The sequence below is a fragment of the Drosophila serrata genome, unplaced genomic scaffold (genome assembly GCF_035046125.1).
Source record: "Drosophila serrata isolate PLE 108 unplaced genomic scaffold, ASM3504612v1 contig_190, whole genome shotgun sequence".
NCBI classification, from domain to species: Eukaryota; Metazoa; Arthropoda; class Insecta; order Diptera; family Drosophilidae; genus Drosophila; species Drosophila serrata.
Window position 1 is genome coordinate 678,964 of NW_028257088.1, and position 18,792 is coordinate 697,755.

The 18,792-nt window shown below is 35.7% G+C and overlaps 1 protein-coding gene and 1 long non-coding RNA gene across 3 annotated transcripts in view; one reads left to right on the forward strand and one right to left on the reverse strand.

Moving 5' to 3' along the window:
• The first annotated feature begins 2,184 nt into the window (after positions 1–2,184).
• Ten-a (Teneurin-a transmembrane protein) overlaps positions 2,185–18,792 on the forward strand; it is a 183,170-nt gene continuing 166,562 nt past the window's right edge. The window contains exons 1-4 of the mRNA XM_086829327.1: positions 2,185–2,965; positions 4,433–5,076; positions 7,971–8,792; positions 13,773–13,842. Coding sequence (XP_086685453.1) covers positions 4,737–5,076; positions 7,971–8,792; positions 13,773–13,842 — 1,232 coding nt within the window. The 5' untranslated portion in view covers positions 2,185–2,965; positions 4,433–4,736. The remainder of the gene's footprint in view (positions 2,966–4,432; positions 5,077–7,970; positions 8,793–13,772; positions 13,843–18,792) is intronic.
• LOC110179672 (uncharacterized) lies at positions 9,693–10,755 on the reverse strand. 2 transcript variants are annotated; one of them, XR_002319409.2, is made up of 5 exons: positions 10,543–10,755; positions 10,352–10,478; positions 10,189–10,254; positions 9,991–10,120; positions 9,693–9,933 (listed from the first exon to the last, which is right to left on the reverse strand). It is a non-coding gene; the product is annotated as an uncharacterized LOC110179672 (long non-coding RNA). The 2 variants fall into 2 exon arrangements; XR_002319410.2 differs by having other exon boundaries at positions 9,693–9,930; positions 10,543–10,685.

An 18,792-nucleotide genomic window follows, 5' to 3' on the forward strand; every position in this document is an offset into this window, starting at 1 on the left:
TTTTTGTGGAAATGAGGAAAATAACATTTCATTGCATACTTTTAGGGCAACGCTGCTCGGGTTAACTCAATATTTTCTTGGCTCCTTGTGGCATTTTTCGTAGTTGTAGTTGTTGTTGTTGTTGTTGGTGTTTTTGTTGTTGTTGTTGGTGTTTTTGTTGTTGTTGTTGTGGTCCGGCGTACTTGAGCATGCATATGAAAATGCCGACTGCTATACTTAAACAAAAAGTATGGATTTTTCAAGCCAAACAAAAAAAACAATTAGTTGTAAAAAGAACCTTCGAACCTAATCTTAATAAAAAAAACGTTTAAAAATATATTATCTTAATTTAACTAATTTTTGCATTTGGAAAAATCTCTAAAAAGGATGGGTTTTATTTGTATTTAAAGATACCCTTGAAGGGTATTATAATTTTATTTAGAAGCTTATTCTTGATCAACATAAGCAGCCGAGATGATCTAGCCATGTTTTAAGAAACAAAAATTTGACGATTTTTTCCCCAATTTTTTTGTATAAACTTTATCAATGTAAAATTGTCAAAAATTTTAAAATTTTTAACTGTGTATGCAGTTATTAAAATGATAAAAACTAACATGGAAAAGCTTTCCAAATCTAAATTAATGAATTTTTGGGGTAGTTATGAGTTTTTTAAACCTTGATTTATCAAAAAAAAAAAATAGTCATATAAATATATTGAAAAATATTGATTTTAAGAATGCTAATTTTTACAGCTTAGGTATGATCAATTTTTTATTCATTCCCATAATTTCAATGCAAACTTAATTTTAATATAAGTTTTTCTCTCTGTGCAGGGTCTTTAATGCCCCACTTTCTCTGCTAAGTGCAAGCGAGATGGCCTGCATTTGCGGAAGCAAGATGGAGCAAACATTCAGTCGGCCATTCATTCATTCATTTTCGCATTTCACTGGCTCACATTTCTTTCTCCAAATTGTTAAAATGGAGCATGCAAAATAATTGCGTGCACCCCACGCAACACCCACGCCCACAACAAACGCCCCTTTTTCGCACACCCCGTCACTTTATGCAACATTTTGCCAGGTATATAATATTTTGCTCTTAATTCGTTAGCCAAGTCCTCGCAGCACTTTAAAATTGCAATTGATGCCGAGCAGCTTTTTCCATTTGGGCCTAGCCATGGCCAGTGTTGCCATCTATGGGAACGAAATGGTAGCTAAATGTAGCATTTCAATCTATTAAAAGTGTGTAGGAATAATATAAATTGTGAATAAATTGTATTACCTTGTTATATTTATCGATAAAGTTAATTATTTTAGAGCATTTTTAAAGCTTTCAGCTTATTTGCTTCAAAAGTTAAGCTGGCAACTATGCTGCTAACCCAAAACTACAAGATCAAGTCAAGCTGGCAACTCTGCACACTATGAAACGGCATGATGGCAACTCTTTTTTCGGAGTAAAACTACATAAGTTTGATATTTTAAAAAATACTTAACTGTTAAAAACAACTCTGTACAATATGAAAGCTAAACTGACAAACCTTTTCCTAAAAATAAATGGAATTTTATTTTATTCCAAAAATATTTTAATCCTTTAGAAGCATCTCAAAAACTAGTCAACCCTGATAGTTTCACTGCCCCAAAAAAGAAATAGGAAAAACTTTGTTCATTAGAGAGCAAGAGAGGAAGAAATGCGTATTTGATTATCTTTCGGCTTCGGTCTTCAGACCAACAAAGCAATACAAATGGATGCCACAAATATGCATTTTGCAGGCCAAATTGCGCATTTGCCGATGGAGAATATTGCACCCAGGCAGGGGTAATGTGAGTGTTGCTGATGTATTTTTTTCTTTTTTTTTTTTTGTGGGGGGAGTCATCAGACTGCTGCAAAAATATACATATAGTATGGTCTGAATTCAACTTGACTTGAACTCTCGCAGTTGCATTCGATTAAGTCTTGTTTGCCAAAGGAGCCACATACTCGGTTACACAATATCACACACAGAGCACTCAAAGGAGTGTGTGGTCCGGCACAAGAATTTGTGTATTTTTTTCTCTTGTGGTTTTGTTTTTTGGGTACATTAGAATTCGATTTTCATGTTGATGCAGTTCTTTGGGTGTCATTCCTGAATATGCCTTCAGTTTTTCTTCGTTAAATAAAAGTCTCCTTCGCTATTGCTCGTACAAAGTAGGCAAATATTAATACATCATTGGATATGTTGTCACTACAACATAAGCAATCTGAACAAACAAATGTAAACTTCCACATCATACATTGTTAGTACTTCACACCGAAACAAAAAGCAACAAACCCAATATTAGGTAGACTAAAAACTTTGGCGTTCACCATTACATATATATTAAAAGACGAAAGATGGATACCCATTTCAACGAAGTGGAGAACCAAGGACCCACACGGACAACACTCCAACAGAGGATGTGCACCATGAATTTTCCCCGGAACCAGGCTACCCCAGAGATGGCCCGTGGTCTCCGCGATTCCCAGATCATGATTGACCCATTGGTGAAGCGACAGCGCCAGCAGCAGCGTCAGTATGAGCGGGAAATGATGGAGTTATTCAATCGTATTTCTAGCAGCCCGCAACCGGAGGTTGCAAAGCGAGTGCCTGGAAGCCACCGTTTGTTGCACCGCCGAAATAACACTCCAAATTTACAAAAGAAGCCAACTGAGCTGACATTCGTGCGCCTTTAAGCGCACACCAACGACTACACCAATGAATACACCAACATTGGTGAAAGTTATAATAATGAAAATAGTTCACCAATGTGAGGGATACACTTCCAAAAGGTTTTGCAACTTAAGATGTGAACATATATATATATATATATGTATGTATTTTCCAAATTTATATTTGAGTCCACAATTGAACCTGAATATACATCAATCAACACATGCAACAATATGTATGAAGAACATCATCTCATCATCAAAAGTGCAAATTATTCAAATTTGAAAAAAAGGCAAAGAAGTAAGTCAACAAAAAGCTATATAAACTATTGTGAACAATTGAAACGTTTATAAAACCAACAAAAAAAAAAGTTGCTCACTTCAATTAAGCATTTAAAACGCTTAAAAATAACACCAAGAACAAAAGTAGCTTTAGTTCGGTTAAATTTTAATACGGATTTTAGTAGATTTAAACAAAACAAAGACTGCTAAGAACTGTACACATTTATCCCTCTTAAAGCTTGACTTTGATTTAAAAACATTTACAAAGCGTAGATAGTCCGTATGTTATTTAATTGAATTGAGGGAACCATAATTGATGATATATTCCCTCAGGCCACAGGTAGCAATGGTATATAGGCCATACAATTTCCGATTTGGCAGAACATTAAAGTGAAGGACCAAGGACGACTGCTGCTCCTCGGTTGAGTCCCATAAAAGATAACAGTTCCATACACACACACACACAATCCTTGAGTCGAGAACTCTGCAAGGAGGATAACCTAACCTTTGTGCCTCTTGTCCTGTGTGTCCTGTGTGTCCCGTGTCCTGTGTCCGCCTGAATCTGCAGTCCTTTAGTCGTTTTGCGTCCTTTGGCATGGCCATTGAGCTGGCAGCCTTAACCCGCATCGAGCGGAGGCTGTCAGTAATGACCCACTTGTGTTGTTCCCCTTCGAGTTTTCCTTTTCCCGCTCCCTTCTCCTTTCCCTGCCAGCTTTCTCCCTATTCTTTTCCCTTTCCCCTCCTGTGTGTTTTAGTGCATTCAAATGCTCACTCATCAAAATCAAAAGTCAAATTGTCTGTCTAAGCCGAAGAGGAGGCGGCCCATAAACAGGCGGTGTTGCCAATTTGGCTTCATTATGGCCAAAACAAAAGAACATGTTATTTGGGTTATTTTGTGGGACTTTAAATCTGTTTATTTATAAGGTTTTGGAGACTATGGTATATTTTAAGAGAAATATTTATAAATTAGAGTCTTTAAAGTCTAGTTAGCTCATATAGAGATCTATGCTTATATCATATACTTGATTCTAGGCTATATTCCAGATAAATTTCTGGTATATTAGTATCCTAAAAGTTATAAATCCATTTATTTGTGAACTTTCGATTCCTGTACTATATTCTCTTGACCAGAAACTCATCTCCCACATTCTTTAATCTTATATTATTTGATAATGATAGTTGATAATGATATCCTTTGAAACAAAATTCAAGTTATCCTATCTAGAAATGCCCTTAACTTTCATTTAGCGACTTTTTCCCCTAAAAACATCACTGTTCCTTTTGGGTAAATCCTGAAATAGCCGGGATACTGTCCCCGCCCCCACTGCAATTGCTATTAAGTTCACTTTACGTCCAAAAGTCAAAGTGAAAGTACCGGGGAGGTTACGGTTTACGGGTACCGGCTGCTATTTATTTTCATTTACGTACATTTATGGCTTTATCTTCCCCGAAACTCACTGACACTTTGTCGTTTTTATCGTTTCAGCGTTAATTCGGTTAAGCACTTAAAGCCACCAGCTCGGGAAGTGGACCACATGGACTTGGACCGTACTCCTGGCGTCAGCCTGGTCAGCTCGGAACTACAACTACAACTACAATTGATGAAAATGCTGGCTCTACGAGAACAAATTACGTGGCTGAAGCAGCAGGAGCAGCAGCAAAAGCAGTCACCTGTCTAAGAGTTTGAGGATTCGAAGCGGCAATTCCGGAGGACACTTTTGGGTCCCCATTAGCTAGCATAGAAAGAGAGAGAGAGTGATAGTGAGATAGAGATAGAGAGAGGGAGAGTCATGTCCAGCAGTCACTCCGGGACAATTGGCCGTAAACGGGGCGGCAGTGCTGCCGGTAGCGAGTATTACTATTCCTCCTCCGGCGGCATCGGTTCCAGCTCCGGAGGAGTCGGTGGAGGCGGCGGAGGAGGAGAGCAACTGCGACGACAGCGTTCAGCGGAATGGCATAGTCATCGTCACGGTCACGGTCACGGTCATGGGCTGGGCCATGGCCTCAGTCACGGTTTGGGCCATGGTTATGGCAGTAGCAGCGAGGATGAGTACCAGAACACCGGGCAGGCGACGGCATTCGATACCCAACTGCTGGCACAGCTCCTCCTGCAGAGTCAACAATTGGCAAGTAAGTAAAAGGATCTAAAAAAAAAAAAATTATGGCATTGAGGGTCTTTCTAACTAAAAATCATTGCACACTTTTCAACAGCAGACAAAAATAGCTTAACTTATCTGAAATATTTTGATATCAAAAATATTTCCTTACATTTTTTATAGATTTTATAAAGTTTTCCATTAATTTTGCCTTTGGTTTTCATCGATTTTTTAGATTTTCTATATTTTTTTTAATATATTTTGGTTTATTTAATTGTTAATAGTCTTTTTTCAGTTTTTTCCGTATATATTTTGTTTGATTTTTATTTTTCACACATTTTTTGTACACATTTATCAAATATTTAAAGGCACTAATAATTAGGGTCTCATAATTGTATTCAGAAGCTTGAAACTTAGTGAAGAAATCATTTCCGACCCTATAATCCATATATATTCTTGATCAGCATGAACTGCCGAATCGATCTAAACATTTTTTGGAGAAAAACAAATTTTCGAATTTATTTTCCAAATTTCTTGTCATTAATTTTTATATTGTTAAAAGGTCAAAAATTGACCAATTTTAAATTTTGTAAAACTTTAAATCTAAATATGGAGAATTGTTAACCTCATAAAAACTAACTTAGAACAACTTTCCGAAATGAAATTGATGCATTTTTGGCTTAGTTATGAATTTTTTAAATTTTGATTTCTAGAAAAAATTTTCCTAAAAAACATTGATAAATATGGCATTAATATTAAAGGTCTAAAGCTTGTAACGTTTGAAAGAGCAATTTCCGACCCTATAATCCATATATATTCTTGTTCAGCATGAATAGCCGAATCGATCTAGACATGTTTGGGAGAAAACAATTTTTAAGAATTTTTTTTTCATTATTTTGTTATAAATTTTTATATTGTTAAAGTTGCAAAAATTTAAAAAATTTTAAGTTTTAAAAATTCAAAAACTCAATATGTAGATTGGTTAACCTTTTAAAAACTAGCTAAGGACAGCTTTCCGAATAGAAATTAGTACATTTTTGGGTTTGTTATGACCGATTTTGTCTGCAGCATTTTATTAATTTGGGGTTCCTGAAATTAGCTCCCTTTTAAGAGTTTTTTATTTATTTTGTAATAGATTCATTATTCATTTTTTTTAGATTTTCTTAAAATTATTTATAGATATTTCATATTTCTTTATAAATAAATTTTTTCAACGTTTTTGCAAATATTTTCTATAGCATTGTCATAGGTTTCCTATAGTTTTTCATAGATTTTTCATTTATTTATAAATTATTTAAAGGTTTTTTTAAAAATACTCTTATTGATTTGATTCATTTGCCTTATATTTCTCGCAGTGTAGCCCACATTTATGTGTGAAGGGGGGTTTCCTTTTATATATTTAGTTTGGTTATTTAGGGGGTCATGCGGTGTGGCGGTCAAATGCGATTTGCCAGTCGACCAACCTAGTAAATATTCATTATTTTATTTAATTGAATTATTCAGCAACTGCCGCATCTGTGTTCCGGCAGGATGTCGGGGTAACCAACTATCCTGGCTTATCCTGAACACAAATCGATTCCAATTGCTGGCCATTGGTAATGGAGAAGACCAAGACGAGATGAGATGATGATGATGATGATGAGGGGGCACTCCTGACAGTCCTTTGATTGAATTGAATAAATTGCTACGATATCAGACAGTGAATTCTGGCTTTCGAAAGAATTTAGTTAGTTAGTTTTTGTGGATTTTTAGTTTTTTGTGGATTTCTATAAAGAAAAAGGAATTCTTTTTGAGGTTTAATGAAAGCTTTTAAATAATAGTTTGTAGAAATCCGTTTAGCAAGCACTTTAAATTAAAATTCTTCAAGGAATTGTTTAACATTTTTCCAATTTATTTTGGGAAATAATCTCATAACTTTTTGGGGGAATCCCCACTGTATTCACCACTCTCCGGTGGCAGCACCGCGAACGTCAGCAGTGCGCAATTCAATTACAATCAAGTTGGCAGCACCGGCCTAATGGCCGATACAATGGCACATCCTCCCGACATTATGCCTACCCCACCCTCCCCCTTTGGAGTCCCTCCCCCTCGGATTCCCCCGGAGCGAACTTAATCGAAGCATAAAACGCAAATCGCAGCGACTACCGAGGCGAACGCTCGCTCTTTTTACGGTTCTCCCCCGACTTTCTTCTTCCAGCTGCCATTTCTGCATTTTGTTTCGGCCCATTTTATTGTCTGTTAATATTTAATGCAATTTACGATTCATTTTTTACAACCTAATAACGCTCGGACGAACGCGACGACGAACTCAATGGACTTCTCGCAAATTGTTTGCTGGCCATTACTCTCGCGGGGGAAAATTGAAAAGCCAAGAGCAGCAGGCAGGCTTCGTGGAAAAGAAAATCAAAAAACAAATAGCGGCTGTGGAAAAATGGCTGTGAAATTGTTAACAAAGTTAAATGTTAAGTCGAGGTTAAATTGTAAATGTGAAGCATATGGAAAGATGTTGAAAGATGTTATCTTTATGGGTTATAGAGGGTTTTCCGAATTATTTTTGTTTCGGATTTCCTTTGATTTTAATATTTACAAAAATATGAAGAGATAGGTTAAGTATTATAACCTCTAGAGATATTTTAGTTGCTCTCGAAAAACCTTTCTGTTATCTTAAATCTGCTAAATTTGAAACATAAACATAGTTATTCGAAGCTCTTTAATTAATTTTAAATCTACCAACAGTTTCCTTTTAGTTTCTAATACTTTAAAGTCATAGATTTGTGATTAGCATTGAAGTAAATCTCAAAAGTATGCAATGATATCTGAAATCTCTTTAAAATTTAAAATTATTCCATTTTAAATCATACTTCTCCTTCCCTTTCAACTTTCTTCATTTAAAATGAAACCTAATCATTGTTTTATCTTCTCCCTTAGGCATGGAACACTATAACTCTGACTGTGAACCGGATTATCTACGTCATCGTGATCGGCATATCCTGGAGAATACATCACCCGGAGATCTTCCACCGGCATCCACCAATGTCACCGTTCCCGTTGCCGTTCCCGCACCCGCTCCCGAGGTGACCTACGCCCAACCGCACCAGCAACGCTCGTCCATGGGCTCACCCATGAAGCTAGTGTCCACCGTCTCGGCGGGCAAATATCAGACCAATGCGAATCTGGGCCTCTTCCCCAACAGCAGCAGCAGCGGCAGCAGTGTCCAGAATGACCGACAAGGTGCCAGTGTCACTGCCGTTGCCTCGCCACGCAGTACAAATCCCTTCCTGAGCTCCAAGTTTTCCGGCGAGGATAATGCATTGGATAATGTACTGCTTCCAGCATCGGCTTCGTCCTCAACAGCGGCATCCAGCAATCGCAGTCATAGGAGTGGAGGAGCAGCAGCAAGGAGTACATTGAATCGTCTCAGTGGAATGACCAGTTCCAGCAGCGATTCCCATCATCATCATCAGCAGCAACAGCAGCAGCAGCAACTCTCCCAAATGGCTGCCGTGAAGCAGCTGCTCCAGCCGGAGGATAGCGGCGATGAGTTCGTCCTGGGGCGTTGTGGAAATGGTAGCAACAGCAGCGGAAGGGAATCGGAGGAGCCGCCACCGGAACCGGCGCCGCCAGAGATTCCGCCGCGCACACAATCGCTCCTCATGTCCCTCCGCAAGCACTCCGACTACAAGCTCAAGTATGAGGAGAAGGGTGACCAGAAGCACGAGGAGTTTATCCCCACCAGCCAGCTCCAGAAGGGTGAGTTTCAAGACGGGAATGAACTATGAGAATTATTTCGTTCAATTTGAATAATAAACATGTCTAACCAAGTTGGATTTGCCCGAAATGTACATTTTTTTTTAAATACTTCAGAATATGTTTGTTTATTTAGGTAGAAGTCTATATCGCTGATTAGAGATCAGATCTTAGATATCTTGTCTAACCAAGTTGGATTTGCCCGAAATGTACTTTTTGTTTTTAAATACTTTAGAATATGTTTGTATATTTAGGTAGATTAGATTAGATCTATATCGCTGTCAAGAATTGAGGTTTCCTGGGTAAATGTGATACTTTTCCACTTAATTTAGGCAGATTAAAGGGCTTATGTAGATATTATATATCTTAGACCTTTCTTGTCTTAAAAAAATCGAAATGGTGAGTGTTAAACCACTCAAATATCTCAAAATTTAGCCAGTTTTAAGACGGGAATGAACTATGAAACCTTATTTCGTTCAATTTGAACAATAAATATGTTTAACCAAGTTGGCTTTGCCTGCAATGTACATTTTTTTGACAGACTTGAAAATGCTTTTGTATATTAGGGTAGAAATCTATATTGATGCCAAGAATTGAGGTTTGCCTGGTAAATGTGATACATTTGCACTTAGTTTAAGCAGATTTAAAGAGGTTTATACAGATATTAAATATCCTAGATCTGGCTACCGTGAACCAAAAGTTACTTTCCTTTCTTGTAAGATTATCTTTGGCTTTGCCTGAAATGTACATATTTTTTTCTGACAGACGAGAATATTTATTTTTATATTAGGGTAAAAAATCTATATCGCTGCCAAGAATTGAGGTTTGCTGGGCAAATGTGATACATTGCGACCGTTAACCTAGTACCTCCTATAAGATAAATCACACACAAGTATCTCAAGATTTAACATTTAGTAATACCCATAGTTTTTTTGCTTTTATTGTTCTTATACTCTCAATATCTCTAACACGTCACGGGCGGCGGACGGTTTTCAGCGAACGGTGAGCTGGGGGCTGGGAAGGCCCAACAAATAAATCCCGGATGCCAGGCTTCTCGTCAAACGTTTTAGACGGGTACCATCATTAAGATATCATATCAATCTGTTTTTGCTTGTGTTTAATCCCCCGTATGTGTTGTCTTCTGCTGCAAAGTATTATTATTAGTTATATAATTATTAGGCAATATAATAATAATACTTACTTATTCTTATTCAATACCAATTGAATGTAAATCCCTGATGCCCTGTGCAGTTGAAAAATGTAGAAATCGTGATGAAATTTTAAAGCTATAACGATCTATGAGCGAACAATAAAAGCAAAATGGTCGATATCTGAAAGAAACAATGTTAATTATAAATATTATATATATATATATATATATAATATATATATATCTTACATTTAGCCATATTGAGGCACAACGAACTTCAACAATGTGTTTGGTGTTAGATGTAGGGTGTTAGCACTGCAATCAACGGAATAAATAATTAAACATAAACTAAAAATAAATAGTTTCTTTTTAAATAAAAGAAAATTAAATAAAATTAAAGCTTAGTTCTTACCAATTTTAGCCAGCCTATTTCCAGTTCCAAATAATATAATTAGGCGCAGCCTTAGAACAAAAACTTAAATCTGGGGGACCCTTTAAACAACAAACAATGACGAATCATGGTGATCCAAAGATAATATCTAAAACGAACAAAATTTTGCATTTGCTAAAAAATTTCTTCTTTTTTTGTTTCACTTTTTTTACCTTTTTCACTGATAATTTTGATGTTTTTATTTTTGAACTTTTAGGCCGAAATAAAAGTAGTACTGCTCCAGACGAGCTCTGGCTGCAAACTGAATATTTTCGTGCCGAGCCTATAGACCTGCTAGTGACAGGACCATAGTTTCGGATTCCATGGATCACTAGATCGGATTTTAACGAAATTTCTTGGCTTTTTCCTAATTTTATCAAAGTAGGCTGTAGGAATTGGAATTTAAATTCGAAATTAGGTTTTTTATTTATTTAGATTAAATATTCAAATTAAATTTATATAAAACCAGAAAGAAAGCTAATTTTGAGATGCCGAAGTGTGTATACAATTGCAGTTAGCCATAGGAATATGGATACGAATGTAAAATTTATCATAATTAAGCCAAAGATTTATAAATCTAAATTTGGAAAGCCTTTTTGTGTTGGCTTTCATTAGAATTATAGCTTATTGGGCTGTAATATTGAATGAATTAAATATTTTATGAATTTTTTTAACATTTTAATGATGTTAAAAACTTTAAAAATGCAGTCAAATTAAGTTTTCACATGTTTTATTTCTTTTGGACACAGATCTGGATTGTAGATGAAAATATGATATATATATGAATTTTGGCAATTATTCGCTTCTTTATCTTCGTATACCTACAAGAAAATCTGAAATATGTGTATTTTAAGTATATGAAATACATATTTTTATATGCTAAATTTTTTTCCCAAATTAAAATTTTTCAAATATCATAACAAAGCCAAAAAGGCATCGATTTCAATTCGAAAAGCTGTTCTGATCTAGTTTTCATAAGGTTAACAAATCTACACATCGAGTTTTAGAATTTGTAAAACTTAAAATTTTAAAATTTAGTACCGTCAACAATGCAAAGATTTATAACAAAATATTAAAAATAAAAATTTTGAAAAAAAAATTTCTACCAAACATGGCTAAATCGATTTGGCTGTTAATGCTGATCAAGAATATATATGATTTATAGAGTCGGAAATGAATCTTCCAAGCGTTACAAGCTTCTGATTAAAATTGTAATTCCATTTTTAAGCCGATTTTTATAGATATTTTTATATGACAATTTTTATAATATATTAAAGTTTAAAAAATTCATAACTAAGCTAAAAATTCAGTAATTTCAATTCGGAATGCTGTTTTGTGCTAGTTTTTATTAGGTTAACAATTCTGCATATTTATATTTAAAGTTTTACAAAATTTCAAATTTGTCAATTTTTGACCATTTAGCAATATAAAATTTAAAGACAAATATTTGAGAAAAAAATTTTCAAAAAAAATTTTTCCCATAACATGGCTAGATCAATTGGGTTTTTTGTGCTGATCAAGAATATATATAATTTATAGGGTCGGAAATGGCTCTTTCAAAAGTTAGAAGCTTCAGACTAAAATTATAATACTATTTGAGTCGATATTTATCGATAATTTTATATGACCATTTTTTTCTACAAAGCAAAATTAAAAAATCCATAACTATGTCAAAAATGCACTAATTTCAATTCGAAGAGCAGTTCTGAGTTAGTTTTTATTGAGGTAACAAATCTGCATATTTAGATTCAAAGTCTTACAACATTTGAAATTTGGCAATTTTTGACTATTCAACAATATACAATTTTGTGATAAAATTTCGAAAATAAATTTTAAAATTTTTGTTTCTCCCAAACATGGCTAGATCGATTCGGCAGTTCATGCTCATCAAGAATATATATGATTTATAGGGTCGGAAATGATTTCTTCACTAAGTTTTAAGCTTCTGAATGAAACTGCAATACCGTGAAAGGGTATAATTATATAGCAAAAGTTGTCACCAAAGTCAGGGTTAGTTTTGAAACTATCGTAAGAAAGCAATATTCCTAAACAATTTATAATTAAGTAAGGCTGTTAATAAATAACCTTTAATTAAAATGAACTAATAGAGTCCATGACAATAATAGAATTAATTGGGGAAATAAATGCATAGTTAGCTGATTATAAATGTGGGGCCTGATCACTCTTATATATCCTATATACATAATATAATTAATTGATGGTTAAGACTTACCACGTGGCTATCCGTTTTCGATATTGCCCAATTGCTTCCAGTGTAGATTTCCATTTCCGGTGACTTCAATGCTACCTTCGAAGTAAGCTTCTTCCTGGTCATCCAAATGTTGTGCATGGGCCACGTCATATTTTTCTGGTCGAAGGGCAATTACTATCACTATCACTCTAGATGTTAACACTGGAGACGCCACGGACAGAATGAGGTGCGCAAGGCGGCAGAGCCCGGTATTTATAGGCTCCGAGTGAAGAGAGCAGAGAACGTGAGAGCGGGAGAGAAATAGAGAATCTAGAGTTAGGCAGAGACAGATAGAGTGTAAGGGGTATCTCTAGAGATGCACAGTGAGGGAGAGTAAGGGATCGATAGAGGTAATGAGGGAGGGAGAGGCACAGAGAGTGGGAGCGAGTGGGAGTCAGAGAAATAGAGGCATATTCATATTTTATTAAAGAAATTATTCAATTTTAATTCAAAATCATTTAATACGCTTTTAATGTTTAAATTTGCATTGCTAAAGTATTGTTTTACATCTTTTATTGCAAAATACTTTCGTTTTTCTGTTTTCTTTTTATTACTATTTTTGATTTTATAATTAATACAGCAATACAGCATTTAGATATATCAACCGAAGATATTTGTAATATTTCTACCAAATATCTTCGTTTGTTATATCTAAATGTATACCATAAAAAATATCTCAAAGCTAAATACTTTATAATACCCTGCAAGGGTATAATTATGAAATATTTTATTATTTATTATTTATTTATATTTTGAAAAATTATTCTTATTTATTTTCCACACAAACACACAAAAGAAAACGCATTCTTTGGAAACTGGGAAAAGTTTTGTAGGGAGTACACAGGCAGGGAAATTATAAGTAGGGAAATTTCTAATAAGAAAATTCCCTCAAAAAACCTTGAGAGCTGGGAAATAACATAACATATCCCTTAGCTTTTGGTCCCAAGCTTTTCTTGGCCACAATTAAAAGTCCTTTTCGATGTTGTTTCGCAATTGCCGAAAGCTTTGGTTCTTAACAGAGTTTCAACAGAATTTTAACAGGACTCTGCAGGATGAAAGCTTGGGACATCTTTTTCGAAAAAGTTTTTTAAGTTTATATTCCAGAGTTATAACATTTATTTATAATTTTCTCTTTCTGTTATTTTTTTACAGACTATATACTTAGTGACAACCTCCGTTCGGATCAACAGCTGAAACCGCTATCACCTGGCGACTCAAATGGGTAAGTGAATGACAATTTTAATTTCTATAATTTATAATTGATCAAATTTACAAAGAATTTTGACATTCAAAAGGGATTTAGCCAGAATTTAGACCTTGAAATATGTATTATTAATTCTCTTTTTTAAAACTTTTAGTGGAATCACTATTCTTTAATCATAATATGATATTATTTGGGTTTACTTGAACTTATTTTCTTGTAAAATGAACGCTAAAATCTCTGGAAAATATCAAATTTAATATATTTTTTTATAAATCTATATATCTGTCTTATACTCTCCCCTTGAATTTTCTACTTTTCATTTTTTTCTGCTGACAATGGCCTTGGATTAATGACCACCTTTGTGATGTTACTGTCATTGAAACCCGGCTTAAATCCATCATTCGCAGCTTTCTGTGGGTAAAGGGGTAAAGGCTTTTTGAAAGTGTGTTTGTTTGTTGTTTTTTGTGTTCTGTGGAACCAGGACAATATTAGGGAAAAATAGCGCCGAAGGAACCTCTATGAGATGTCAACGTTTGCCCTCTAATCTCCGGCTGCGACTAGAGCTCACTTTGGTGCTCATGTTTCCCCACTCAAAAAAACCGACCAGAGAAAAGGCAATAGATGCACTGAGGAAAACTGCTCTTGCTTTAGACTAGGAACTGGTTTTAAATATCAGAAAAATATAGTACCTTTGGTGGGGATTATAATGTTTATATAAATAGTATTCATTTTCTTAGGAATTATTTTAAAGGTTCTAGGGGGCTTTTTCCCTCATTTTCTAAAAGGTTTTTAGAACCTTAGTTGATATATTTATATTTTTCCTTGTGTTTTGCTCCCCGGAAGTGCTGGATAAAATGAAGCTGGCCTCATGTTAACGGCAATTAAATCCGCAAACTGGTTTTTCGCATTGGCATCCGTGTTTTTCCCCCCTTCCGGATCGCTGTTTGTTTGTTTATCCCTGCCATGCTCCTCTGTTCCTCTGTCTCCTTGTCTAGTTCTCCCTTCTGTGTGCCAGTGTCTCTCGTATCTCATCCACAAGTGCAGTGCAGTGCTCCATTGTAATCCTGGCCAGATGTGGAGACACCAAAGCCGCAGCGCCAAACTTCAAAATGGCTGCCGCTACCTACCACTGGTGGCCATTGGATTCTCCATTTTCTCCATTCCGGTTTGTGTTTTTTTTTTTTTTGCTGTCTCTGAGTTCTCCTCCTGGTTTTTGCCTAGTCTTGCTCCGATTTTCCGTCCTGCAGCTTCCGATTTTTCCTCGCATCTCCTGGCCCAAAAAGATGTCCGTAGCATTTTGCGGTTTTGTAAGCGGCTTTCGCCTCGCATTTTGTTTGCTCTGCTCCTCTGGTGCTCCTCTGGATTTCCTCGGCCTTGTGTGTGCCACGCCCCTGGTTTTTCCTCCCTCCCCTTTGAATATTTTCCCACCTGCCACCTGCCACCTGCCACCTGCCACCTGATGCTCCTGAAGTTCCAGTTTCAGTTCCAGCACCAAAGTGGCTGTGTGCAGCATAATTAAAGAACTCGCTTGGAGATTACGTGGTTTTATAGGTTTAACCATTGCCATTGGATTCCCTTGCCCCCTCTGCTCGAGGATTTTCCAGCAAGAGAGAGATAGAGATAGAGAGAAGGCATGGGACGCGGAAAAGCGTTTCAGGTAGCCGAAAGTTTTCACCGCAAGACAGACGCTAATGTTACAGCTAATGATTGCGGAGCTGCCAGGACGTTCTTCTTCTGCTCCTTCTCCTCCTTGAAGCATCTCGAATATCCCAGTGAATGGGAACACAAACACAATGGGCAGAGGCTTAAAAAGCGGCGGGATTTTCTTTGGTTGAGAGAGAGAGATGATAGTCAAGCGGTTTGTTTACACTAAATTAGAATGGAGATAGGGAAACAGAGAAGGACACATACTTGTATCTAGAAAGAGAGAGAGCGGGAGATAAATACTCCGAAATTTCTCCTTAATTCTGTGGAGATATATTTTGAAGGCAAAGGGGTTTCAGTTAATTATGTCAGGTGTAAGTAACTTCTAGGGAAAGCCAGAAGTTAATTTAAACATGGACAATCTCTGGAGACTTGAAATCTCTTTGGAAACTGCCCAAAAGTATGCAGTGATAGGTTTATAAAATACTTGCACAACTAAACGCAGTAATAGTAATAGTATATATATTTATTTTTGCACATAATCCCAATAACCAAAATGAAATAAACCCAACATTTAGACTCACAAAGAGGGAAAACCTACCATCCATTATGTTTTGTGGCCAAAAGATGAGAGATTATGTAGGGAGACATGGCATATTCTATTAATGTTGGCGGATCATGAAAGTTTTTACAACTAAAACCGGATTGGAATTGGCAATTTCATGCTTCGAGTGCAGGGCCGCGGAAAGAGAGCTGCCATTTTTATGGCACATTCGTGAGCTTATTGTAATGAATTGCCTGGGATTTTTTTTTATTATTTTCTTTTTTTCACGAAGGATTTTCCAGGAGTAGAGCAGGAGGCGGGGGTAGGGAAAACTGTGGAGCATGTGGCATTCACTGTAATCATAATTTTATGTCCGTCTAAGTAGCTGCGCATGACGACTGTCAACGACACGGCCGTTATCCTGACCCACTGCCACAATCCTGGCGCGGACCATTCCCCTTACGTTTTTGCATTATCCTGCACTGGGGGAAAATTCTATGGGGATTTCTTAAGGTATATTTTATAGATAATTAATTTATTTGATCATTGTTTTGTTTTTAAGACTAGGAGCAGAGAAAGCTCTTTTTTGGGGAGCAAATGATTTAAGGTCTTGTATGGCTTGTACATTACAAGTAAAGCCTGGAAGAGAAAGGGGAAGGCAGAGATCCCTCTAGCAAGAGTGGAGCCTTCTTTCTTCGGATAGTACTACCTAAAATAAACTCTCTCCTTCTCTTTGGCTTGTACCTAGCAGGTAAAGCATGGAGAAAAGAGAGAGAGAGACAGAGAGAAAGAAAGTGAGAAAGATAGAAAGGGAGAGAAAGAAAAAGAGAGAGAAAAGCAGAGAGAAAGATAGAGAGAGAGAGAGAAAGAAAGATAGAGAGAGACAAACAGAGAGAAAGAAAGAGAGAGAGAGAGAGAAACAGAGTTAAATAGAGGAAGAGATTAATAAAGAGGATAATTAGATGATTAATAAAGAGAGAAATTCAGAGCTGTAGTCTATTTCTATATTTATAAGTAACAAAAATCTCAAAGAGATTAATTTTTAAACTATTTTAATTGCTTTTTTCTTAATAAAAAAATATATATAAACTTTTAAATATTTATTAAAACTTACCTGGTAAAATTGTTAATAAGAGATGATAATCTCTATCTAGAAAATAATATACATTTTTCGATGAGTGTATCCTCGCATCTGCACATCCTGTCAGGCAACGTCTTAAGCTGTCTGCCACACGTTGTGGCTGCCACAAATTTCAAAGGAGGAGTGGCAAAATGGGACAATAAAGGGGAGTGAAGTTGGAGTCCTGCAACAGTTAGCGGTCAATTGACTGCGCCGACTGCCCATCATCCTGGCCAGTTGTCTTTGGCAGATCTGGGTCTGGACTGTCTGTCTGTCTTTCTGTCTTTCTCTCTGTACCAGGCAATGGCAATGGTAATGGAAACCAAGTTTCCAAATATGACAGCAGGCAGGCAGCCGGACAGGACAGGACTTTCCACTCCTTAATAAGGACTTTCTTCAATGCTGTTTATGTCAATACTTGTCAAGCTAACCAACACAACAAAAAGGAAGTTCTTTTTTGGGTTTAAAATCCATTTATTAAGAGATATATAATTTTTGAAATATTTTAAACCTATAGTTATTACAAAATGTGATCCAAGTGATCTTAGTGATCTCTTTAAGGGTTCTTCTTTTGCTGATCGTCTTGGCTGACAGTGGAAGATGTATGATGGTAATTAATAAGACAAGCGTAAACATTTGAAAGAAGTTTCCATCGGAAAGTGACTCAATCAGTTGCCGGAAAAATCACCACCAACCTTTCCCTTTTCTTCCCTTTTCTTTCCTTTCCTTTTTCCAACGCCCTCGCATTTCTTCTTCAATTGAGTGAGTATCTCACTGAGTGACTGGCTCTGTTTTATGTGTTAAAAAAAGAGTCTTTGTAAAATAATAGAAATAGAAAATCATTTTAATCTTTCGACTAAAAGATACCTTCTTTAATGGGATAAACTAAGGGATTACCTGTGATTTCTTTCAAGAATTTATTAATATTTTCAAGGTTTAAAAAAATATAAATTATAAGTAATTAAAACATGATCAATCTCAAACTTAACAGTTAAAACCTTTGATTACTGAAGTCAATCTTGTGGTAATATGATCTCTTATAACTAAAAAACACAACAGATACTTTGTGAAGGTATCCGAAAGATACGAAATGCTGTATACCTTAACCCTTTGGCATTGGGATATATGGGGGGGGGGTATGTATCAAAAAGCGAGGAAAACCGAAACAGACTAATTGAAAACAATCATTAAACAGAAACTGAGACCTGAGGAGATACGGAATAAAGTGTAGAGTGAGCGGAGCGAAGGCATGGGCGCCCGTTTATGTGTATCACTTAATTATAACTGTACACACACATCCGCCAGGCGATATATAGCATCCAGAAGATACATTTACACTGCGGAAAAAATAATTGTCATTAAAAAATGTATACATATTTGAAGGATTAAAAACAATTGTAGGGGTTAAGGAATATAATTTATTTTCAATACTAGATAGTTTAATTATTACAAAAAGATACATTTGTATTTATGCCTCAAATATTGCATTGAATTTTTTAAATCGTTAATTTTTTAATAGAAGCTGGTAGAAAATGTCCTACAAGTCTAAAAAAGTTTTAATTATAATGCTGTATAAACATGTTTAATATGTTCTATACTTTTATTTTTTAACGAATTTTTCTTAGTGGAAAAAATTGTAAGATCGATATTTATCAAAGTT